This window comes from Molothrus ater, chromosome 1 (genome assembly GCF_012460135.2).
Source record: "Molothrus ater isolate BHLD 08-10-18 breed brown headed cowbird chromosome 1, BPBGC_Mater_1.1, whole genome shotgun sequence".
NCBI lineage: Eukaryota > Metazoa > Chordata > Aves > Passeriformes > Icteridae > Molothrus > Molothrus ater.
Window position 1 is genome coordinate 41,834,721 of NC_050478.2, and position 15,675 is coordinate 41,850,395.

Here is a 15,675-nt window from a genome sequence, read left to right on the forward strand (position 1 = left end):
CAAAATATTAGCATAATTCCCTACTAATAATTCAAATGCTAGTGATTAACAGTCCAATAAAAATTGTCTAGGATCACCACACAAATCTTACCATCTGCCTGCAATAAAAATCATGAAGTGTATCTCTGCTTCAGGTGGAAGTCGCATGAAGGAGATGTAAGTAGAACCAATTCAGCAAATTAAAGAACCTTGTAAGATAATGGGGGTATTTTCTCTAAAAAAGAGGCCATTACCTTAGAAACTCCTGAATTTATTCTCAATATTAAGAAATAGGATCTTTTCAAAAGTTGTATGACTCCATAAATACATACGGCCTTCAAACACAATATTCAAAACATGACATTGTATAAACAGAACAGTACTTAACAAAAAGACATTTGAGTAAAGTAAAAAAATCCTGGTAACCAGCAAAAAAAAAATCATGATGCAGATAGCTTGGTCATATTCCCTATCCAGCTTGCCTATGTGGACTTGCAAACCTGTGGGAAGAGGTCAGGGACTGCCCTGTGCCAGACACTTGTGGTTCCAGAAATCTTTACAGTGGATCCACTAAAGATCAAGGCTGAGCCCAACAGCCAAGTTGAAATATATCCAAGAAATACAGAGTGAACACCAAGTTCCAAGGAGAAGGAGAAGGAAGGGGAAGAAGTGCTCCATGACAGATATCCCTGCAGTAGTTTATGGGACTGGAAAGGATCTCATGTTGAATTTTGAATACTGTACATAAAGGTCCACACTTGAGGCACATGGACAGGGAACAGTTGGAAGATTTTTCCAATCTCTCACCCCTATAATTTTGAAGGTCAATAATTTGGCACAAAATCCATGGCACAATGAAGCCAAAGCAATACTGAGTGTAGTCCTTCGTGCAAAACCAAAGTGCATCTGCTCTAGCTCAGAAAGGAAAGTATTGAAATTAGGGTTGTTACACCCTAATTAGGTGTAACCCTTGTTAGGGTTGTCTTGGCAATTCTGGATGATCTCAAGCAGCACTGGTTCCATGCAAAAATAAATGGCACAATATCAAACAAGATGGGAGAAGGAAGAGACCAGGGAGGCTGAATGCATGCGTCAGGGCAGCAGAGTTACTAAATCAGCATTTGTAAGGCAATTTTGTATCTTTGTGTTTAAGACAACTTCATGCAAACCCTCCTCCCTCCCAAGTGTCTCTAAATGCAGAAGTACAGAGAGCACAAAAGCAAAAACTAGGAAAAAATTTTAGAGGACAGAATTCACATCAGAATACAACAAAGAGGCTTTTAAAAGGTATGGCATGGCTTGTTACATAAATGTTGTATTACTTGCTGATTGCCATGTCAAAGAAGGAGAATGAACCCTGCCTTGAACAGCGGTTTGGCTGCTTTGGTAGAAGAGTCTGTTCCCTGGTCCTGTTTTTACATGAGTACTTCTGCTACAGTCAAATAAGAAAAGGATCTCTATTTTTGCATCAAATTTATGTGGCTGCTTTCCTGTAGCAACTAGAAATCCATTCTACACAAATTAATTAGAAATACTATGATTTTTTATGTCTGGGAGCAAGTATCAGTAATAAACGGGGGGGGGGGGGATGTACCAGGAAATGGCATAGAGTATCAATAGGGATTACAATGTTCTAAGATGTATAAAGTGGAACAAATATTTAAGAAAGGAAGGCATAAGAAGAGAGTTTAGCAGTAAGGATTAGATTAATGACTGTGGGGTCAGTTTCCCCAGGAGAGGATTTTAAACATTAAGATTCATTGTTTCAGAACACATATGATAAGGGAGGTAAAAAAGCAACAAAAAACCAGAAATCCAACTGAATAACAATAAATCTAGGATTCAGGCACTACAGTCATTTGCAAAAAGAGATTGCTGGGGACCTGAAGCCTACAGATTATATATCACAGAATGTGGTGTCTCAGTTCATATGTGGACAGAAGGCAGTAAAAACCTCATAGTAACTTCACCTCAATACATCAGTTTTTCACTTCTGCATCCTCTAATCATTTGATGCCACTGCAGAAGCCAAAGAAATTCAAGTAATATAAAGTCAAACTAGTCATTGCTGAGTTCTCTTCTTGACAATGATGGAATCCTCACTTCAGATCTACATGCAAGGATGGTTTGAAATTACACTATCCCAAAGCACCCATAAGCTCCTATTTTGTATTGCATAGCGCATTTTGGCACAGTTTATTCCACAACAATGTGACTTAAATTCTTTTACAATTTTAATACAGTTATTAATGCAGCAGTTGACCAGAAAAATACCTAAAAGTAGTCTAGAAAACAGCAAGGAGACAATTAGTCTGAATTGCTACCAAGAGAAAAGCACTAGACAAAATCTTTTGCAAAATTCTTTCCTCAAGGCTGTTCACATTTAGACTATAAACCCAATTATGGAAAAATACTGCACAATACTTAGAGTGAAACTTCCAGGCATGGGGAATTCTTTGCTGATATTTTACTATACGATTTTTTTTTATCACCTACTGAAGTATTCTTTGATACTGCAGAATAATTTTCCAACTTAAACAACTTGCTCAAATTTATCAGCCAAACTAAAATCAGAAGAGCTAAGCTTTAATGAATTATAGCAACACTTTACAGACAATGTGCAAATAAAATCTTTTACCCCTTCCCCTACATTCAATTTCTACCAGAAACTATGTGGAATGTTCTGGTGAGGGAGGCAATGAAGAAAAATTCAAATCAAGGATGACCAACATGCTACCAAGAAAAATCTCCCATTGATTTCAACAGGCTTTAAATTACTTTAAATTTTTTTTTCCTCTCTGCCCCTCTGTTTTTTGCTGTTTCCACACATCTTACCCTGATGCTGTAACAGCAGCTGGTGTTACAGCAAACAGCGGAATGCCTTTCCTGTACTCTGCCCTCCCCTCTCACTTCAACAAAATTCACCTTAATTGTGACTAAACAGTGAGAGATCTCATATACTTAAACTGAATATAACTTTTACTCCACTCCCCAGAGGTTGGCTTTACCCTCCAGCTGGTTCCCTGAGCAGCTTTGCTGTTCCAACAAAACATTTTAATAAGACCCACTATCTACAATACCTAGGTACCTAGCATTTACATGTTAAACATCACTCTTCAGATGAGCCATTTACTGATGTCCCTGAAGAAAATGGCCTTTTTTAAAACTCTTTTTTGATCATCCCCAAGGCTGTACTTTCCTTCTTAACAGAATGAATAAAATGAAAGTTTTGCAAAGACACTCGAGTGCAGGATTTGCCAAGAACAATTAAATTCTGGTTAAGGTGCTTGCAAACACTACAGATGACAAAACATGTTTCAAGATAGGTACTTCAGAGGTTTTAAATGTTGTACAGCATTTATGTATGTGGGTTAGAAAATACACATGTAGAACATTGAGTATGGCATTTTTTATTGATATAAAGAAAGGCCCAGCGTGTGTCTCTCCTTCAGTTTTTAACAAGGGATGAAGATTTAGCAGGGCTGGCACCAGCCCAAGAGATGGAAAAGCCCCATTTTTTTCACAAGAAGTAAAGGCAGGTTGATGCAAAAGGTTACGGTGGCAGATGATTATGTCAGGGCTTGGCTAAGGAGAGCAAAAAAGCAGATCTGTGCATGCAGACTGGAGTGATTTCTACCACTGTACAGGTCATGGGAAAGGCAAATTAAGCAGGATAATTAAGACAGAAGAAGCAGAGGAGCAACATCAACACATTTAAACTATTGGAAGGAAAAGAAGGAAGGTTTGAGATTCTCCTGTCATTGAATTAAACGCCAGATGAAGGCCTTGTCTAAACACACCAGTTATGCAATTTCTACTCAAATCAATTACAAACCTCATTATAGTTACACAGGTGCAAAACTCTTTACAGACCATCTTGTATCACTGCTTAAGTGATTTACACATGTCCACAAAGGGTTGCAGCTGCTGAATAAAATCCATTTTACAATTAAACTCATGTCATTTTTGTCTATATGGAGACTAATAGATGGTGATTTTTTAAGTGTATTAAACTTCAGGTTCCCAAAGATAATTTCAGGCAATAGGGTTATGTTTTCTCTCATTTGAACATTTTTAAATCAATGACCATCTGAGCACATAGCTGAAATCAAGTATCTTCCACCACATCAAATTATGCTTAACTGTACTATTTTAATATTCTTCATTTCAGGAGATATTGTGTCATTAATTTCTAAAGCCATCCTCAAAATATCTTAATATCAAGCTTAACAACTTGTTCAGCTGCAGGAACACAGAGACTTGTTTACTCCTTCAAACCTGAACATCTCTTCAAATGGCTTTCTAAACTAAGGTGTCTACTCCTGTTACTAAACACTGCTGAATTGTTGCTAATGAAGTTTGGTGAGAAATATGAACCATGAGCCTGTACTTCTGAGTAATAATTGATTTCCTGGATGTGTCCATGTGCAGTTTTTTTCTGCAGGAATTTTGCTGTCATTCTTTCAGCAGTACTGACACATGGTAGCTCTTGTTGAGGAATGAAAAGCTCTCATTTGACATTTTCCTATATGCAGATCCACAGCTTTCAAGATTTTCTAGTTTGTACAACCATAATATGAATTCTGCATTTGGCATTATCCCCTGAATAATTCCACTATTAAGGAAACTTGGAAATGAAAGACTTTTTTCTTTCCTTAAGGCATTTGGCCATTATTTTGCACGCTCAGAATAGGAAACTGATTTTCTATACACAAAATGGCTCATAATCAGTATGCAAAAGTCAACTTCTCAGTCACTAATGTGGACATTTTTGTGGGGTTTTGTCTTCACAGAATGCACCACCACACACAGTGGAACAAATCAAACCAAATTACCTTGAAACAAATCAAAGAACACAAGAAGGGGGGAACAGGATGGGGGATGGAGGAAGTAAAAATAAAATAAGACAAAATAAAAAGAGAAATGGAAAATGTCCTTGCCGATCAAGCAATGAGTGTGGGTTGAATGAAGTTTCCAGTAGGCACCATTTGCATCTCCTCTACATCTCCTTTCCATTGCTGTCATGACCATGTAGTACCAAACCGACTGAATCCTTCCATCTACCTATAGAAGTCTCTTAATTTCCATCTGTCTGCATTTGTTTGATTGATTTTATCATAAGACTATTAAGCCTTACTTCATTTCAAACAATAAATTTACAGAAACATTAATAAAGCTTTTACTAGAACTATGCTTTTGCTGCCACTAAATTGCACTGCCCGAGCTCTGAGATATTCAAGAGTACAGCCTTTTGAACAGTTTGAAAATAAATAGGCAACAATATAATTTGTTACCAATGACAAAGAAACACTTTACCATTAGTCAGCATTCAAATAAATCACATTGTCTGGGCTTGTCTGTGCTCAAAAAATTGTCTGATCTAACTCTGACAGTACACTCAGAATGATATAACCTCCCTGTTGCAAGTAAAAGTTATAGCACTGAAATTTAAAGTAAACATCACATAACCTTATCCACACCATGATCTGCAATAATTTTTAAATAAATCAGATTCCAAATCAAGGAAAGTTAACATTGGTAGTAAATTATACATTAAAAAAAGCTCTGATATACACATTTTTTCCCCAGCTAATATGAATCATCGGTCCTTTTTGGCTCCTTAACATCGAGAAAAATGGTCAGGAAGGAAAGAAAACACAAAGGTATTCTCTCAGCGTCCAACACTGCCATTTGAAACAGCTCCTCTGCTGCATCGTTAAGCCTGAATGCTGTTACCAAAAACAGGATGCCAACTGACAGAACAGAAATCCAGAAAAGTAGATCAGGACTGAGCCTGTTGTAAAATCAGCCAGCACCTTTTAGAAAACACTTGATAGTTGCAAATTTCTGCTCGCGTTTGCTCTGCGTTCATGAACCAATTAAAAAAAAATCCTTCACTTGAAAAGCCAGCTGGTCAGCTCATTAAAAAAGCCTCACTGACAACACTAGAAAAGGGGTAAATGTCTATCTCTAACATATTATTGGCCTATTTAAGCAAGAAAGAATACAGTGCGTAAAAAAGCAACGACAAACAAACCACGACGAACACACACAAAAAATCCCTACCTCACAAAAATTTAGCCTTTTAAAAGCCAGATTCAGCAAAACTGAACCTCAAAATCTTCCAGAAGTTTTCCTTAGCCTCATTCTGTGGCTGTGTGAAATGGAGTCCTTTAGGAGAAACAGCATATCAAAGTGCTCAGATCAAAATATACACACAACACACCTGACAATACAGTTCCTCTGCTTTCAAACACAGGGACCAAGTCATTCCCCTTGGCTAATGCAGGGATTGAGGAAAAATAGTTACATTCTCTAAGGATTGTTGAACAGAGCTTTCCCCTAAAGCAGCAACTTCAATGGAGGGTTGCATCCAGCTCTGGGGTCTCCAGCACAGCAGTGCCATGGTCCTGTTGGAATGAGTCCAGAGGAGGCCCACGGAAATAATCAGAGGGCTGGAACACTTCTGCTATGAAGACAGGCTGAGAGAGTTGGGGCTTTTCAGCCTGGAGGAGAGGAGTCTCCAGGGAGACCTCAGAGCACCTCCCTGTACCTAAAAGGGCCCTAGAAGAGAGCTGGAGAGGGACTTTTTACAAGGGCAGGTAGTGAGAGGACAAGTGGGAATTGCTTTAAACTGAGAGGAAGTAGGTCTAGATTGGATGTTAGAAAGAAATTCTTTACTGTGAGAGTGGTGAACCACTGGAACAGGTTGCCCAGAGAAGCTGAAGGATGACCCAAGTGTTCAAGGCCAGGCTGGATGAGGCTTTGAGTAACCTAGTCTAGTGGAAGATGCTTCTGTTCATAGAAGGAAGTTGGAAGTAAATAATCTTTAAGGTCCCTTCCAACCCAAACCATTCTAGGATTCTGTAATAAAAAGATTTCCACTGTGCATAGAAAGAAACATACTGTTTCCTTCCTCTGCCAAACAAAATAAAGCTAGAGACAACATCAAGGACTAATTAGAATTGTATCAGTCAACTAAGACCCAGTATGGTCCCCATCCATACTGATGAAATTGAACTGCAAGTCTTCAGGACCTTTGAAGAGCCACATTTGTGCATCAAAGGGAATGCCCAGACCTCAGACAACAAACATGAGCTATTTAATTTCAAAACTGAATTCCTGCATAAAACCCATAAAACATATGTTGTTCGTGTGATCAGTGCAAAGAGCCGTGTACTCTTTTATTCTGCCTGTGTTTAATATCATACTTTTTCTAAAAGCAGGCTGTCCCCTGCCATCTCAGAGTCAAAAAAAGGCCAGCATGCCTCAAGCTGATGAGGCATGTGCAACCCGAAGTTTTGTCCACCTTCTCCTTATAGCCACATGTTTTGCAAAACATTTGAGGGAGTTACAAAGGCTCCCAAATAGCATTTCAATAGGAAAACTGCTAAAAGACAATTAAAAAAACCCAAACAATCCCACCCTCCCAAAAAAGCCAAGGTGTCCCTTTGCTGGTCACTGCGCCTGACCGAGGTGGTAGAGTCATCGTCCCTGGAAGGGAAACTGTTTAGGAAAGACTGGATCTGGCTCTTAGGGCCATGGTCGAGTTGACATGGTGGTGTTCGGCCACAGGTTGGACTCGATGACCTCCATGGTCTCTTCCAACCTAATGCACTGATGGATTCCATAAAAATGCTCCCAGCTGAGGCAAGTGGCACACGCGGGGCTCTCCCTGACCTTGCCCTAAGCTACTCCTCTCAACTGCATGAGGGCGAAGCTCTCCCACATCCCTCAGCGCCAGCCATCGCAGTTTCCACCGGGACAAATAATCATTCCTAGCAAACGGAGTTACCGGGGCTCGCCGCGCCCCCGCACGGGCGGACTACAATTCCCGCCATGCTCCGCTCCGCGCCGCTCCAGAGCACGCCGGGAGCGGCGCCACCCGCCGGCCCACACGCACCGCAGCGCCCTGGCACGGCGCCGGGGGCGCCCACGTGACTCGCAAGCCGCGCTCCGATTGGGCCAAACGACTGCCACTCAACTGCCCCAACGGCTGGCACCGGGAGCGACGTCCCCCCTGCGCGCGGGGCAGTGCCGCTCCGATTGGCTACTCGGGGATGACCCGCCCCTTTTAAATACCTGTCGCTCCGTGACAGGCCGTCACCGGAGTTCCTGTTAGGAGGGCGCTACCCGAGGGGATCGGTCCCGCCCCCTCGCCTTCTCCTGGGAGCCTCGCCCTCCCCCGGTAGCTCCTCCCACTCCGGAGGGGCGGCAATGTCAAACGGCCCGCTCAGGAAGAAGGGAGAACAGGAGCCGCGATCCGCCCCTGTCCCTCCCGCCCGGGTCCCGTCCGCAGCCCCCTGCTGGCGGAGCTCCCTCCCCACCCCGGCTCTGCCTCTCGGAGCCGCGCGCGCGACACGGGCCGTCTCCAGCCCCGCCCCTCCTGCTCCTTGACCCCGCCCCCGCCCTGACGATGGCCCCGCCCCCCGGGTCGGCGCGCGCCGCGCCGTGCTCCCCCCCGCGCCAGGGGACGGTGACGGCGGCGGCGGGAGGAGGAGGCAGCGGCAGAGCCCGAGTGCGCCAGGAGGCGGCGGGGAGTCAGCGAGGAGCGCCGAGCAAGAGCGGGCGGGCTCCGCCCCGCCCCTTGCCGAGCCCCCCGCCCCCTGCCCTTCCTCCCTCCTCTCCCCTCCTCCGCCTCCTCCTCCCCGCACGCGCCGGGCGGAGGGAGAGGCTGCGAGGGAGCCCCGGGTACAACATGGCGGAGCACTCGGCCCCCGACCACAAGCACAGACCCGCCGCCAACTCCGCGGCGCCGCTCCACAGCCGCGCCGGGGCGGGCGGCGGCCTGTCGGGGGGCCTGTCGCAGCCGGCGGGCTGGCAGTCCCTGCTCTCCTTCACCATCCTGTTCCTGGCCTGGCTGGCTGGATTCAGCTCCCGGCTCTTCGCCGTCATCCGCTTCGAGAGCATCATCCACGAGTTCGACCCCTGGTCAGTCGCCGCCGCCGCTGCCGGGCGGGACGGGGAGGCGGGAAAGCACCGCGCCATGAGCCGCGGCGGGGGAGACCCGCGGGTTCCCTGCGCCCTGGCCGCGGAGACGGCGGGAGGGCCCCGCCGCCCGCCCCCTGCTCCGCCACTCCGCGAAGTTGCGCCCCTGGCTGTTCCCCGGAGGGAGCCGGCAGCCGCGGCCGCCCCGGGAGCCGAGGAGGGAGGCAGGGGGAGAGAGAGGGAGGCGGTGCGGACGGGACACGCCGTGGCAGGTCGGAGGGAGCGTGAGGGGTCGCCACCGCAGCGCGGGAGAAGGGAAGCGCCGGGAGCGAACGGCGGTGCCGGCGCTGGGGTGTCCCCTACGGCGGAGACCTCGAGAACGGGGCGGCGGCAGTTCCCCCGCATCCCTCGGAGTTGCGGCAGGACTCTCCGAGGGGCACGGGGAAAGAAAGTTGTGGCGCTGGCAGGGAATCGGGAGTGGGGCCGGAGTCAGGGCTGGTAACGAAACAGTTGTGCCAGGCGTGACCCGCGCCCCGGTCCGGGTCCCGCTGTCGCGGCGCCGGTGCCGTGTGCGCGGTGCGGCTTCCCGGAGTGGTCTTTACTGGAGTCCTTGTCGGGCGGGGAGGGAGCAGGGCGAGGAATGCGCTGCAGGAAGTAATCTTCATAAAAGTGACTTGAGGGATTACAGCGAAATGGGTGACATTGATTTACTGCCAGGTGTTTCGAAGCTGCCTTTCTGAGCCCAAGGACTTTTGCTGTTTCCCACACATTTTGATTTTTCCAAAGATTGCTTTCCCTCCTGTAGAAGCCGTCTGTTCTTTTTCCCTCTTGGAGGGGACCGAAACCATTTTATGGATGAGATGAAGAAATGCTGCACTCGTTCCTTGCAGCAAGGCGAAGTGAAAGGATGACAAGACTTGTGGGGCAGGGTTGTTGTAATGCAAAAACGTGACAATGAATTTTTGTATTACTGGTTACTTTATCCTGGGAATCCGTGGGGTTTTTAGAACTTTAAGTAGGGTAAGTGGCAGATGACTTTAGAATAGTGAATTATCAGATTTTATTTTAAAATTTTATGTCTTGGGTCTCACTGTTAATTGCACGAAGGAAGGAGATGCTTCATTTTGAAATGCACGCTAGATATTCTGTGTTAAATTTCACCTAAAATTGTTGCTGAAATTGTACTTCTCTGCAAAGCATGCATTCCACTTTGATACTTTCAAAAGCACAACTTCCTCTCTTCTAGTTGGCTTTTCCCCCCCTCACTTCTCTCCCCCCCCCACACGCAAATGTAATCCATTCACAAATCGTGGCTCAGAATAGTGGATAGAGAACAAGGAATGGCTTTGTTTTTAAATGCTGTGTGAAGTAATAAACCTTTGTGATGTGAAAGCCAAGTATCTCAAAATATCTTCAAAATGTCAAGTAATTGCCCATGATTTAAGTGTTTTTCTGCAGACACAAATGAATGGAAGAAGTGCAGACTTCCAATTAATAAAGTTAAGAATGAGGGGGAGCATAGTTAAAACACATCTACAGTGAGACTATGAACCTGAGTTTGTATCCTGTGAAGTAGTTACCTTCTAATCTAAATTTAAGCATAAAGGCTTTCATGTCTATTATGGAGGAAACTTTTAGGCATGCAACCTACATTTTTGTGCCAGTTTTATCTAATTTTTATAATCAAGACTCATCCTTGTTGGATAAACGAAAATTTTACAGTGCTGAGTTGCGTAACTTCTTACTAAGCCCTGAAGGACACTAAAATGGTGCTATGGGAGTTAAGTTCATAGTAATGATCTAGCTGTAAAGATAAACTCCTGTTTAAAGCAACGTGTAAATTGATGCAAAGTCATCTTCCTGAGTACACAAACAGAAGGCATTGCTGCCTGTGCTGCTGGATGTACCCTTGTTAATTAGGGAATAGATGAAGTTGACAAAACTCATTGATTTTAATGCAGGTCTGTGAGAAGCAGTTGAAATGTCAAGAATCATGCCAGTGTCTTGTTGCTGCATGCCAGAAATGGTAGAGGCAAATGCACTTAAGTTAATTAGTAGAAAAGAGACCTAAAATGGTAGAAACTGAGTGAAAACAAAGGACTTTCTCTATTGCAGCAGCAAAATTGTTGGAAAGAGTAAAAAATGATGTTGCTCTCTTAAACAGTGTGGAGTAGCTAGATGGGAATGGTTTTTCAGAGTTGCAAGGGTCTTAAAAGTCTGAATGTAATATGGGAAAGGAGCTTATGAAAAGACCAGTAGCAGTGTTTTGTTTCTAATTTTTTTAAACCACTTCTTTAGCAGCTTCTCCAGGTAAACTGGATTTTTTTTTCAGGACAGTGGCCGTAGACTTTGCTGTGAAACAGTTTGATATTTTTCTCAATTCTTTTGGCTTTTCCTGTCAAGTTTGCATAGGATATCTTGCAGTGTGTTGTTAAGTCACCAATTCTCTAGTATTTGTTTTGTGCTCCAGAGAGGAAACGGAGGTAAATCTGATAAAACGAGGAGCATTAGACAAATCACTTATTCTTTTGAATTGAAAAATATCATTGCCTCTAAGGTGTAGAAAGCTTTCCCATTTACTTAGGAATCCAGTTTCCTGGTATGGACATATGCAACCACCAAGGGTGGGAAGAAAGGCAGAATTGCCTTGGGTTTTCTACATATTAATTGAATCAAATAGCACTTTTTTTTTTCCTAACATCCCTTTTGACCTGCTTTTCTGACAGTAAAATTTGGTTTTGATTTGGCATAGAAAGGAGATTTACTGCTTTTGTAAAATCAGCTGCTGGGACTCACTTGTGTTGGCATTTCTTCCAGAAGTGACCCAAATGTAGTACGATAGGCCAAGGCAGTAGAGGGAGGACGGTGTTTGATTTTTGATCTCCATTGAAATACAATGCCAGTGCAAGGTAAAACCAAACTGGTATTTTGAGGTCACCACGCTGTCACTTAAGAACTTGTGACCTGTACATTATGACTCAGTTTACTGGGGTTTTTTTCACACTGACTACCTATTTTGTGCAGTATTTTCACTTTTTGATTTATTTCTCATGTCATGTTTATTTTCCATACTTGAGCTGGTCCAGAGACTTTGAGAAATGTGTGTACTTCTTGGCAGCTTCTAGGTCAGGTGAGCTGATATGTGAAGTCAGGCAGCTCATTAAGATGTGCCATTGACAGGCCTCCAGCATTTAATTCCAGGATTTCATTCTAAGGCCAAGAACTTGAAACATGGATAGTGATGGTACATTGAAATGGACAGATTTCATGTCTGAAATCTGGTTCATCTCTTGGTTTGGCATCTGGGTGGATCAAGAGCTTAATTTTGGTGCTGTGTACACACAAGTGCAGAGTGAAAGCTGCACATGAAAGTACAACAGCGGATTTAACTCAGTTGTCAAGTGAGAGCATTCTTACTGTCAGATGTTGCCTTAAATGTCAACCTGGCTGCAGAACCAAGGCAACCAAAATCATGGAGCCCTTGAACAGAGGCTACTTTCTATGCACTGGTTTTCTGAAGTACAGCTCCAGCATGTCCATATGCTATTTCTTTTGGCTGCTTGCATCATATATATATATATGTGTGTGTATGTGTATATGTATAAAAAAAATCTGTATGTGTGTGTATGTATACATATAAGATATATATATATATATATATATATATATATATATATATATATATAGCAAGACTGTTGCATTGTGATACTGCTACCAAGTAAAATGATGATAACTTCTGGTACATCAGTAGTCTTCAGGGAGTACTGTCAAAATAGTACATTCATTGTGTTTGTACAGTTCTTACCATTAAGTCACACGTGTGAGAACTGTATCTGAATCATTAATCATATCCCATGACAGGAGATCAAACTTCTCTTTCCCCTGAGAATTTTAACATCTTGCTAAAAGCCAGATTAATACCAGTTACCTTAGTGAAAGCTTTCTTAGGCTGGAATACCAAAGCTCATATGTGTGAGCATGAGACCCTCTTCCTACCACTTTGCATATGCAGGGTGATGCACCAGTGCAAGCTTTGTCAGTTCCCTTTGCCTACCTTCTCCTGCTGGGAATGTTGCCTTCTACATCCCTGCCAGCTCTTGGTAATGAGGAGCACTACCACAATCTCATACACAGTTTTGGGCTCTTCCAGACCAGCACCATTGATCTCTCCACCATCTTTTTACCTGCCATCAGGGGTGGCCATTGTTTATTGTACCTCGCTCTGAGGTAACATAATTGTCCTGGTAGCAAATATGGCTTATAGATGTAATAGCAATCCACTTTCTCATCGTTGATACCATAATCTACTGTTAGTGGGGTTTGGTGAATGGGGATTAACTGGTGAAAATAAACCTAAGGTCAGTGGCATTGCTTGAGTTTCAGAGACAGGCAGGTTAAAGGAAGTTGAGATTTTTATCTCAGTCGGATGCAGTCAAATATACAGGTTTTGCTACATTCAAATCAATCATATTTGCCAGATGGATCCTTGAGCCGCTGTAAACTTGTTTCATTAATGAAAACATAATTTAGCATCTATAAATATGACATGAAACCTTCCTTAAAATTCAAAGTGTGACTGAAGTGAACAGAAAAAGTGGTGTATGGAATTGATCAGTCACTGGTGATTGTGGGTTTGTGTTGTAGTTACCTGATTTGATAGTTGACTTCTGGAGTAGTTCTCCTCTGTTGCCCAGTGTGCAGTCTGGTTTTCTTCTTCTTGCTTGCTCCAAAGCAGTCATAGTAAATTCAGTGAGGTAAATTGTTGAAATGCTATAGCATTTTAGTTTCCTGAGCTGGTTTGCCACCAGGTTTTATATTACCATTTAATCTCTTATTTTTGAGGAAGAATATGAACATCAGGAGGGAATGTAAATAGTGACTGATATTAGGGGATAAACTGGGACTGAGTGACAGAGGGAAGGCACATACAAATACAACCAGAGCAGATTGATGGAGTAGCAGGTGATGAAAGAAGAGGTGAATAAGAGCATGTTAAGTTAGTGTTCATAAGGAGAAGAGAAAAAATTGCGTAAAGAGGATAGTGTCAATAATACCAATTACCACTGCCCACCCAGGTAATTCATCTGGCCACTAGCTTCCCTGCTAGTGCCTCTTGCTGGGAAAATATCAGATTGTGTACTAAAAGAATTCTTGAGAGTTGACAGGCACTTTGGTCTCCAAACTGGATCTGTCTTTATGGAGCCTTTCAACCCAGTACACAGTCCTGTTCAAGTGAAGTACATAAATGTGATCTCTTTAGGAAACATTTCTCACAGACTTCAGGGTTTTTTCCCAAAACAATTCCTTTTGTTTGTAATTTTAGACAACTTCCAGACCTCAGGAAAGAATTTGATTCCAATTCAGTTTGAATATAATCACTTTGAATTAATTTTGAAATGTTGCAAATTTCATGAGATTCATATTAAGAACTTACTACATGTTCTTCATTCACAAGTGTTCTGATTCTGTGAAGTGAGAAGTATTGTATTTCTATTTTATTGAAATATAGTTTTTAGTATTATATTTACTTAAGATTTGAAATGAATTTTTATACTCTAGTAATACTAATAATTTTAACAGGATTTCAGGTAACTCAAACTCGTTTCTGCCATTTTATTATAGTAGGGAAATTATTCTAGCATAGAGTCCAGATCTGATTCAGTGGGGACTGTGTGCTCATGAAGGGAAAGGTTAGAGATTTTCATGTGGGAATAGTCTTCCAGGCTTTGCCACTGCACCACCACCTACCCTTTAATGAAGAGGATCCAAATCAGGCATCTTTTTGACCACTTCTATTGCAGTGTGACTGGGCTGAGAAACTGTTAGCACAGGTTAGCCTGGCTTTTGGGGTCTCTCCATTATAAGGTATTGTTGACCTTCTTGGAGGGAGCTGTTTTGAAAAGTAAATTTTTCTGTAAGGTTGATATGGTGGTAAAGTCAAGATGATGTGCACTTGACTGTACTGGACTTCTCTACTGCTTGAGAAATTGCAAAAATAGGTAAATATTAGAAATGTAAGGGAAGGAGGATAATTTGGTAAAAGAACATTGGACAGAGTTGAAGGCATAGCAGAAACTGCTTTGTGAGTGGGGAGACCTCAGGCTAGATTTGTTCAGTTGGAGTGATGCAGCTGAAAAGCAATTCACTGTGTGGCCTCATAAAATAGCAGTCATGCGAGAATCAAATCCCTGCTCTGTATCTACTACTGTCTACTACCATCTTTACTTAGCACGTAGTGCTCCTCTCCTCACTTGCACTACTTGTAATTGGGGTGAGCACCTCATCAGATTTCATGTGGGTGCAGTAATGGGCTTATGCATGATAGGTAGGAGGGGCAGTGTTCATAAAACGTGCAGAGACTCCCTGCAGACTTCTTGTGGAAAACATATGAGGTGAGATAGAATGCTTGCAAAGTGTTGACCCGTTTATGGATTTATGGATAGCAGAATGAAACATGAAAAAGAAAACATATCCAAATGTTTTATGTAGGCTGGGTCAACTGAACCATCAAGTTAAGTTTTTAATGCCATGATTTGTTTTTGAATGGTCTTCAGCAAACACTCACAAACTCTTGGCTAACTATAGCAAATGCTACAATTAAAATCCTTGAATGGACTTTTTTTTTGGCAGATATCCTATTATTTGAACAGCTTAATATGATCAGTTTTTAAAACAGAAATTTGATTTAATTACGTAGGGTTAGAGTGGTTTATAAAGGGTAGCTTTGCTTCCTATCATAACTCTCTCTAATAGTCTCTAGTTCTGGCA

The 15,675-nt window shown here is 42.8% G+C and overlaps 1 protein-coding gene across 1 annotated transcript in view; it reads left to right on the forward strand.

Annotated features, from left to right (window-relative positions):
- Nucleotides 1-8,523: 8,523 nt before the first annotated feature.
- The window catches only part of STT3B (STT3 oligosaccharyltransferase complex catalytic subunit B), a 51,405-nt gene continuing 44,253 nt past the window's right edge, over nucleotides 8,524-15,675 (forward strand). Inside the window, exon 1 of the mRNA XM_036404368.2 lies at nucleotides 8,524-8,910. Within this exon, the coding sequence (XP_036260261.1) occupies nucleotides 8,678-8,910 (233 nt within the window). The 5' untranslated portion in view covers nucleotides 8,524-8,677. The remainder of the gene's footprint in view (nucleotides 8,911-15,675) is intronic.